This window comes from Cervus elaphus, chromosome 23, assembly GCF_910594005.1.
Source record: "Cervus elaphus chromosome 23, mCerEla1.1, whole genome shotgun sequence".
In the NCBI taxonomy this organism is placed as follows: Eukaryota; Metazoa; Chordata; class Mammalia; order Artiodactyla; family Cervidae; genus Cervus; species Cervus elaphus.
In genome coordinates, this window is record NC_057837.1 from 58,257,065 (window position 1) to 58,267,302 (window position 10,238).

Genomic DNA, 10,238 nt, shown 5'->3' on the forward strand with positions numbered 1-10,238 from the left:
CTACCCTTTGGCAGCCCTGAAGGACCCACCTGGCCTCGGTTTCCCCACCTATAACATCGGGTGGATCTCAGCTTGCCCATCCACATGGATCCCAGAAGCAGCACAGGACTTTAAGGGGACGGTGAGTTTATAAGCTGTGGAAGCGAGCAGAGCTGAGGAGAACTGACTTCCTGGTGTGTGCTGAGCAGGAGAGCTGGCCCAGAAAGGAGACCAGCAGCTAGAGAAAGCCCTGTGCATCTATTGAATGCATGTGCCCGGTCCAGCGTGTGATCTGTTCAAACTGCTGGGGTCCCCAATAAACACCAAGGACAGAGGGACCAGAGGAGGGTACAAGGCAGCCCACCTTGAGCCCATCAAAGGCATGATGCCCTGTATACAGAAGGTGCTCCATCAATGCCTTTTTCTGTTTTCTTCTGAAGGATGTTTCTGTCTCTACTCTCCTCCCCAGTGGATGACAGTGAAGAAAAGAGTTGCTCAAAAGAGAATTTATTGACAAAAGTCTGTGAAATTGGCCATGATATAATTCTTGTGAAAGACCGAGCCCCCAGACCCAGGGTTTTGTCAAAAAGCATGCTTTAAACTCTCCTGTTCCACTTACCCAAGACCCACAATTTAAAGGTTTGTGGATGTTCAAGGGCACTGATCGACGGCTTCAAGTTAATTCAGACAACCCAAAGCATCGTGCCGTGTCACCTCTGGATGACAGTCTCTCTGCTCACACCTCCCCATCTGGCTCCCTCCATCCCCCAGCTCACCCCCCTCCACCAGGGTAGCCCCACGTTCTTTGAAGGGGATTCTATCACAGAAGGTTTCATCAGAGTCCCCTCTTCTTGGCTGTTCAGATAAGAAAAATCAGGCAAGCAAATTCATCTTTTCTATAAAAGTTTATTTTGTGATTTTTTTTTTCCAAGAAGTGTTAGGGGAAAATGTTGAAATTATGTAAAGGTAAGGAACCATAGTATATAAAAATAATTTAAACACACATATTAATAAGAAAGCAACATCGCATTCTAGCAACAACTAGTAGGTAATCTTGCCCAAGATTTTTCCAAAGTCATTAAATACGTTTTAGACAACAGTACACAAAAACACACGCATGTGCACACACACATATATACAGCTCAAGTGTCTTTTTCTGTGCATTCTGGCTAACTGATACAGCTAAAGGGAAAAGACAAAGAAGACTGTCTGCTTGAGTGTCCCTAAGTTGAACAAAGGTGCATTGTATCATGAATGTTTGCTATTTCCTGGAGCCTGCTATTTCCCTCCCCAACCTCATTAGTGACTAGCTTCAGTCTGCTATATGGTCTTATCTGAAAAATTAAGGTGTGTCTTTCAATCAGCCCCTGGGTGCGGTCATTGCGGTGCTGCAGGCGGTGAGAATTCAGGAAGCACCATGTCTCCTGTTCCTGGTGCGTTGTATGGACTGGAGGCGGACGGTCAGGCGAACCTGGTTACATCTGGCTGATTCTCTGCTTCAGGGCCAGGACCTCATTCTTGATCTCCGGGGGGAGATCGGCATTCACCTGCTCCTCCAGGTACTTCTGTATTTCTTCCACCTCCTCCTCCCAGAACTCCTTGGAGATGTGGAAGAGCTCCTTCACGTCAACATCCCCCAGGCCCTGCAGGTCCAGGGCACCCTCATCAGGGATGTAGCCGATGGGCGTGAGCTGGGCGCCGCCTTGCCCGCCCACGCGGTTGAACATCCACTCCAGCACCCGGGAGTTCTCGCCGAAGCCGGGCCAGAGGAACCTGCCAGCCTTGTCCTTTCGGAACCAGTTGACGTGGAAGATCTTGGGCAACTTGGCTGCAGGGCGCTGGGCCATGCTGAGCCAGTGCGCCAGGTACTGGCCGAAGTTGTAGCCGAAGAAGGGGCGCATGGCAAACGGGTCGTGCATGATGATTTTGCCTGTTAACAGGGGACTCTGTGGGTAAGTGAAGCCTCACAGGACTACGGGCACATTTACTGTTGACATGGCTGCCTGGCTTTCTGTACCTCTCTGCATATACAGAGAGAGACACGGGGAGACAGAGAGATAAAGAGACAGAGGGGCAACTAAGAGACAGAGATACAGAGACAGAAAGAGCAGAGAGACACAGAGATAGAGAAACAGAGAGAGACAGAGAGAGAAAGAGACAGAGAAGCAGAGTGACCGAAAAATAGAGAGACAGAGAAACACGGAGACAGAGATGTCACTGTCCCTTCTTGGCGGCCCCGGATCTTGGCCAGACTCACCCTTGTACTCCGCCGCTGCCGTGGCCTCGGATCTCATGGCCGCCCCCACAAACACGCCGTGCTGCCAGCTGAGAGCCTCATAGACCAGAGGGACGCCTTTAGCAGGAGAAAGAAACGCTCCTTAGAGGATTTGACCCCCAGCCCCCTCGGCCGCGATGTCGTCTCCCAGGTGGAAAGATGTGCTGTGTGTCGTCTCTCTTCTAAAGGGGCTGATGCTGCAGCTCCAGAGCAAAGGGCAGGCCTGCCACATCAGAGTCACGGCAGGGGGCCACGTGGCCGAAGTCAGACTGGGAGCCACATCCCTGGGATGAGGACCCAGGAGTTCTAGTGGCCAGAGACTAAGTTCTATGCCCGAGCTTGCTCATTACCCTGTCATTTGTGAAAGGAAGCTCCGTATCCCTGACTCCCTCCAACCAGGTCACGGAACGTGAGCCCTTGTAGTGACACATCCCCCCAGAGTGACACACCCGTGTCCCAGCCCAAGGGCCCGGGAGCCTCACCAACAGGCCGACGCCCTCCGAAGATGATGCCCTCAATGGGCACGCCCTCTGGAGACTCCCAGTCAGGGTCAATGATGGGGCACTGGCTGGCCGGAGTGCAGAACCGCGAGTTGGGGTGGGCGCAAGGCTCCCCTACAGCAGCAAGGGAAGACGGGGCCTGAGCGTCTGGCCCAGCACACACACCCAAGGGCTGGGGCTCCAGGCCTCCTGGGGGGCTTACCATCTTTGGGGTCCCACTCCTTGCCCTTCCAGGAAATGAGCTTGATGCCTGAGGCCAGTGGCTGGTCAATGCCTTCCCAGTAAACACCCCCATCACTGGTCTCGGCCACATTGGTGAAGATGGTATTCTTCTGGATGGTCTTGATGGCATTGGGGTTTGTCCTTATAGAGGTTCCCGGAGCGACACCAAAAAACCCATTCTCTGGGTTGATGGCCCGCAAGTTACCTGGCAAGTTTTAAATCAAGGAGTGGAAGTGAGTACCAAGGAAAGCATATCATCTTATATCTTGCCAGGTTAATTTCTGCACCAAATTCTCAAGTCTTTGTACTTTTTCCCTTCTCCCCAGAATCTCTTTCTCTTGTCTCATGCCAGCATTATTAATCAACTTTGACTGTTTCTCACGAGTTTCCCATCAAACTATTTTAACCAACCTAGGTAGCTCAGTGGTAAAGAATCTGCCTGTCAATGCAGGAGATGTGGGTTCGATCCCTGGGTCAGGAAGATCCTCTGGCAAAGGAAATGGCAACCCACTCCAGTATCCTTGCCTGGGAAATCCCATGGACAGAGGAGCCTGGTGGGCTACAGTCCATGTTGCAAAGAATCGGACATGACTTAGCAACTAGACAAAATGTAAACAAACAGTAATAGAAGGTCCCATTTCAATCCAGATTGGATATGAGATTAAAGAAAGCTGATGGAATACATATGTCCGTGCTTTTGCAAGAACTAACTGAATTAAAAAATCCGGACACTGTGGACTTGGGAGGATTTGGCATGTTTAAACCCAAAAGTTCACTAAGGTCCAATGATTATCATCAACACCTGGGCCTAAAAGAGTCACCTTGTTGGTCAAATTTCATCCAGGCGATATCATCACCCACACACTCTACTTTCCATCCTGGGAGGGTAGGGTTCATCATGGCCAGGTTGGTCTTCCCACAGGCGCTGGGAAACGCAGCCGCGAAGTACTTCTTCTGGCCCTTGGGGTTGGTGATGCCCAGAATCTGTTGGAGACAAGGTTTCTCCTGAAGCACTTGGTTCCTTTCTGCCCTAGAGGTCCACGCCCTAGTCTAGGAGGGGGCCTGGAAGCCATTCATCATTACTGATGGAATTCCCAATGTCCTTGGAGCACTGAAACGCTGATGCCTAATAGGAATGCTAATGCAGTAGGGGTCTGCCACTTCCCCTCCTCTGCCCGACCCTCGGCTGCACACATTTAGAATTCCCTGCGTCTTACCAGCATGTGCTCTGCCAGCCACCCCTCCTCCTTGGCCAGCCGGCTGGCCATCCTGAGGGCAAAGCACTTCTTCCCAAGGAGCGAGTTCCCGCCGTACCCACTCCCAAAGGAGATGATTTCTCGGCGGTCGGGCAGGTGGGCGATGAGTGTGAGCTCGGGGTTACAGGCCCAGTTGTTAACCAAAGGCTCTGTGCAGGAGGACACGCCCACATGAGTGTGCCAGGTCCCCAGCGGAGTTTAAGGGTAAGCTTTTTCTTTTTTTAATTCCGGCTTTTGATTTTGAAATAATGTGCTTACTTTTTAAAGGCAAAGGGCACCCCACGGAGTGGAGGCACTTGACGAACTCGCCGTCCCCCAGCGCTTCCAGGACGGCAGTGCCCATCCTCGTCATGATGCGCATGCTGGTCACCACGTAGGGTGAGTCTGTCAGCTCGATGCCAATCTTGGACAGAGGAGAGCCCAGGGGCCCCATGCTGAACGGGATGACGTACATGGTACGACCTGTGGGCCGGGAGGTGGGAGCTGGTGAGAAACAACCCCAGACTCACAGACAACCGCCAGTCATGACCCTTCTCATGATCCCCCTCCAACAACGTCACATCTTGCTTGCCACCAGCCCCTTGATTAGATGAGTCCTGTGGACTACAAGGAGATTACTCCAGTCAATCCTAAAGGAAATCAACCCTGAATACTCATTGGAAGGACTGATGCTGAAGCTCTAATACTCTGGCCACCTGATGTGAAGAACCGACTCATTGAAAAAGACACAGGAAAGATTGAGGACAAAAGTAGAAAGGGGTGGCAGAGGATGAGATGGCTGGATGGCATACCAACTCAATGGACAAGAATTTGAGCAAAGCCCAGAAGACAGTGGAGGACAGAGGAGCCTGGCATGCTGAAGTCCATGGGGTTACAAAAAGTAGAACACAACTTAGTGACTCAACAACACCAAATGAAAAGGTGGCCATGACAGCAAAATTAAGTTTTCATAAATGTGCAGCTGGGTTCCACCAAGCTATCTTAAATCCACAAGCATAGAAATTGTTTTCCTGGCCATCGAAGGCAGTCTATAAAACCAGAACTGAGATGTACATTTTCAACATGTGGCCAATTCTTATGTGGAACTTATGACTCTCTGAGCAATGGGAGTTCCTGAGACAATTACCGGTAGGATAGAGATGATAATAAAAGGTTTGCTGATATTGTACCCAGTCAAATAAATGTTTCACTCACCTTTCATGCACCCTGGAAATCGGATGTTGAACGCTTTCTCAAAATCCTCCTCGGACATCCAGCGGCCCAGCTGGCTGAGGCCGGTTTTGGGGATGGGCACCGTATCTCTTTGCTCTCGAGTGATGATGACCGTCTTGCTTTCAATTCTGGCCACATCCCTGGGGTCTGTGAGAGCCAACCAGCTGCAAAAAAAAAAAAAAAAAAATTAAAATACAGAGATTAGGGGCTTCCCTAGTGGCTTGGTGGTAAAGAATCTGCCTTGCAATGCAAGGGACACAGGTTCAATTTCTGATCTGGGAAGATCCCACATGCCATGGAGCAGCTAAGCCCTTTCACCACAACTGTTGAGCCTGAGCCTGTGTGTAAGAGTCTGGGAGCCGCAACTACTGAAGCCCCCACACTCTAGAGCCCGTGCTCTGCAACAAGAGAAGCCACCACAATGAGAAGCCCTGGCACCGCAACCAGAAAGTTGCCCCCGCTCTCTGCAACTAAAGAAAAGCCCTTGCAGCAACGAAGACCCAGCACAGCTGAAAATAAATAAGTAAATAAAAATTGAAAATACACAGGTGGGGATTAGAGAAGTGCTGGTATTCTGCATGGCATCTCCTCCCTAGGTTCCCTCAGCCATGGACCATTCAGGAAGGGGCCAGTTTTCTCATCATCATGTTCTTCCCACACCTGGCAGGTACCACGGGCACTAAGGATGCTCCATCAATGTGGACACAGCCACATCCACTGGGACGTGGTCAGAAGGACACTCACTAGACCAGGAGTTAGTGTTTTAGGACAGGGATTGTCGGACCTTCCTTTCAACTGGGGACCTGGTTTGCAAAGAGAGTTTGCATGTGCCCCTGCATTGATGACTTGGGCTGCTCTGCAAACATCATAAAATTAAGTCTACATGGTTCTGGCTCTTTTACTAAGTTTTTCAAGAGTCTGCAAACCACACAGCCCCACCTTGGCTCTGCTGAGGCCCACGTCCTCCTCATTCCACCTGCGCCCTGGGTAGAGAGAAAGGCCGAATACCGGGGGCAGAGCTGTGCTCACCAGTTGTCATACTTCTTCAGCCTCTTGATCACACCCTCCTCCTCCATGTGGCTCAGCAGCTGCTGGTTCTCCTCCTCGGAGCCATCGCAGATGTGGACTTGGTCGGGCCGGCACAGCTTGGCGCTGCTCTCCACGAACTCCCTCACGGCCTGGGGCAGGCTGTCCAGGGAGCCCTGGACGATTTTGGCTGAGTAGTTGAGGCCATCTGAGAGCTGGGGAGGCATCTCTGCAGAGCTGGGCTGGGGGGCACGGATGCTGAGGTTCCCTGCAATAGAAAAAGCACAGGCTTCATGAATAAAGACAACCACGGATGCCCTCAACTCCGCACACTTTGTTGGGGTCACCGTCGTGGCTGGGAGGAAAAAGAAAACCAGTTCCTATTAGTGTTGAAGTTTGTTAGAAACGTATGTGAACAGGCTCTGTCTACCTTTCTTCTCTTTGGACGATCAGGTCAGAGGCCCAAGGGTCTCTTGCAAGGCTCTTCCCGCGGGTGAGCGTGCGTTCCCAGTGGGAAGGCCCTGTTTGGGGTGTGGAGGCAGAACTTCCTGGCCTTTAAATTCCAAGAAAGAGAGAGGCCCGGCCCCTCAGCCACACCCAGAGAGGCTCGACTCTGACGTCAGGGGCTGGTCTTTGGATCACGGCCACGATCAGTTATGCTTTGGACTGGCTCACCACAATAAACCCAGGCAGATAATCATTGAACAGACAGTCGTTAATGAGTGCCATGTGGCCTACGGCCCCTGGACCAGCCATGACAGGCCCTTATACAACTTCTGACTGATGGAGCTCTGCCCCAGTCCCCCTGAAGATGCAAAACACATGCCCTCCTGTTGAAGGGAAGGGTGGGAAGGTGCAGAGGCTCGTGGGGAACTCAGGGGTTTTGGCAGCGCATCTTGTGTACAGATGGCTGCTGGTTGGCAGAATGCGGCAGTGGTGAGGTGTCACCCCACGGGCAAAGGCCCACGGGAAGAACACCCCCAAATGTGGGATGGTGCCTGGCTTATTGGCAACTGTCTGACCTAATTAGGGTCTATTAACCTTATAGAGTGTCCATGGTGTGCCCCCTGCCCCCACCCCAAGTATAAATTCCACAAGGGCAAGGATCTCTGTCTATTTTATTCCTCTCTGTATGCACAGCTTCTGGCGCTCAGTAGGTGCTGAATGTAAGAGCACTTACAACAATGCTCTGCACCGACTAACTCCTTGACCCTAAGTGGAGTCCACAAGCCCCCCAGTGTACAGACAAGGACGCTGAGGCATCAGGGATCTGGCGACTACTCCCCAACCCCAGGCTGGTGGGTTGCAGAGAGGGACTGGAACACGAGCTGCCGAGCTCCGGACTATCCCTTGTAAGGGAACTTTGCCCCTCCTGGAACCTTCCACGTATTGTCCCAGGAGTTCTGGGCTGGGTGCAGTTATTTCTGGAGTCAACTGTACACTTTTTGTTGCCCTTGCAAATCCCAGCGTCCAGGGAGTGGAGGGGGCTTGGCAGTTTTGCTCGATTACACTTGAGCAATGAGACCTTTATAACAGCTGTAAAAAAATTTGCTTTGCAAGCCATCAGAACATCAGTCCAATTTAATGAGCTATGGAGCTACTGGCTAGCATTTCAAGAACACTAGGTGAGAAGTCAGGAGAACAGGGCCAGGCCCCAACCGCCAGCAGCCAGCCCCCCAGCTCAGTGGGCGTCCTCTCACTGGAGGAGGTCAGTGGAGTGTGAGCCGAGATGGCTCCGTGACTGTGTCTGTGAGGAGCTGTGACAATCACAAGGCATTGGGAACAACAATCTCAAACCAGGAGTTCTCTGAGGACCATCCTATGGGACTTCACTCCCACCACCGTGCTGAGTGTACACACGTCACCAACTTCCACCAAAATTACCAACCCATTGCTATGTTTCATTTATTCAGATTTTGTGTGTGTGTGTGTAACATAAGGCTTTGTTTGTAAAAGCCAAAACTGGAAACAAGCCGAATGTCCATTAAGTGGGTAAGGAAACTGTGGGGCATCTATACAGGATAGTACATGGCTATAAAAAGAATGAAGCTATGAATTATGAATCATGAAATAATTATGCAGCATTGAGGGAAAGTACAATTTTTAAAATGTAAACATTTTTATGATTTCCATCATATAAAATTCTACAACACAAACTAATTTACTGTGAAAGTGTAAATCAGTAGTTGCTGTGAGGGCAGAAGGAGAGATTTTTAAAAGGGTACAAGCAAGTTCATTTATTCAGACTTTTAATTCAGCCAATTGAATCTTTCAGTGTAAGTACAACAGGAGATGTTTCTGTTTAGTTTAAAATCATTTGCCTAAATGGTCACCGAAATTCATTCATAACAATGCTGTCAGCCAAACAGAAGTGTGTCCCGTCTAATTTCCACCAAAACGTAACACTCCAAACACTCTGTTGCTGGGGACACTTTCTGAGAATCTGACATCAGTGAAATTAGCCATTCAAAGGCACAACCTTTGGGTAAATACGCAGCACACACATTCACACCCAGGTGGCTGATTTCCTCAAGTGAGTAGAGATTCCCAGTTTGCTGTTAAAAACTGTAATGGTGAAACCGAGCCCCCCAAAACCATGTTCCCTTACTGAGTTTATGATTAATCTCTCTACCCAAACTGCCCCCTTCCTCTGACCTCAATCCTGTTCTTGTCCCGTCAGAACTCCATGTTGTGCTAACTGAGCACTAATCAACCCGAGTTAGATGACTAAGACCATTGTTGTCAGAACTTCACTAATGCACTGAGGTTGCTGCTGTAGGTCTCATCACTAACGTACAAACTTGGGTTGTTTCTCTAAGGCCAGGTGAGCTCACAGACCCCTGAGCCACAGATCACCTGGCTAGAGAGTCATAAATAAGAGAATCCTGACCCCTGAAAGTACAATTAAGAAATGTCACAAAACAATGGTTAATCCCTGTTTCTTTGCTCTTCCCCTTTAAAAACACCCCAGCTCAGAGACCGAGATGGAGCAGATCTGAGGCTTACCTCCCGCTGCCCCACTTGATGCCCTCTGTTGATGCTGACTCGGGCCCAAGTCTGTCCCTGTTCTCGGAGACTCCCTGCCCCGGAGGGGACTCACTGAGCCAAGTTTTCAAAGGACTGACTGGTGACATTGTGTCTTCCCCATTTACCCATGGGCTTCATTGTAAATGGGCTTCCCAGGAAGTTCAGATGGTAAAGAAGCTGCCTGTAATGCCGGAGGCCTGGGTTCAGTCCCTGGTCCAGGAATATCCAATGGAGAAGGGAATGGCTACTCACACCAGTATTCTTACCTGGAGAATTCCATGGACAGAGGAGCCTGGCAGGCTATATGTAGTCCATGGGGTTGCACAGTATCGGACATGACTGAGCGACTAACACTGAGTTGTAAGTAAGTCTCAGAACTGAGTACCGGCCATGGGGGCCTGCAGTGGCAGCTCTGCTGTTGTTCTGCTGCTGGACTCCCTGAGGACGCTCAGTCACACCCGCCTCGTGGATTTTTTAATACATTCCTAGGTGGCCAGGGACGGTGGGGGCTACCTCTGTTCCTAGGTGGCCAGGGAGGGTGGGGGCTACCTCTGCCCGGCCCACTGTGTGAGCTGCATTTGTCGTTTCTACATTTGCAAACACCACAGGGACCCCTCAGCTTTCCTGGGGCTGTTTAAACATATCCTAAGGTACAAAGTTTCTCTTCTTTTAGAAAGCATCTTAAACGTTGAGCCCAGACACAAAACTGCTTTGTTGAAAGGAGAAAAATCAGACACTGAA

At 50.5% G+C, this 10,238-nt stretch overlaps 1 protein-coding gene across 1 annotated transcript; it reads right to left on the reverse strand.

Annotated features, from left to right (window-relative positions):
- Positions 1-869: 869 nt before the first annotated feature.
- Positions 870-7,047, reverse strand: PCK1 (phosphoenolpyruvate carboxykinase 1). Its single transcript, XM_043884642.1, has 10 exons — positions 6,901-7,047; positions 6,474-6,738; positions 5,427-5,608; positions 4,491-4,694; positions 4,194-4,381; positions 3,798-3,960; positions 2,957-3,181; positions 2,737-2,868; positions 2,237-2,332; positions 870-1,909 (listed from the first exon to the last, which is right to left on the reverse strand). The coding sequence occupies exons 2-10, from the start codon at positions 6,695-6,697 to the stop codon at positions 1,455-1,457; spliced, it is 1,869 nt and encodes a 622-aa protein (XP_043740577.1). The 5' UTR covers positions 6,698-6,738; positions 6,901-7,047; the 3' UTR covers positions 870-1,454.
- Between the last annotated feature and the right edge of the window lie 3,191 nt (positions 7,048-10,238).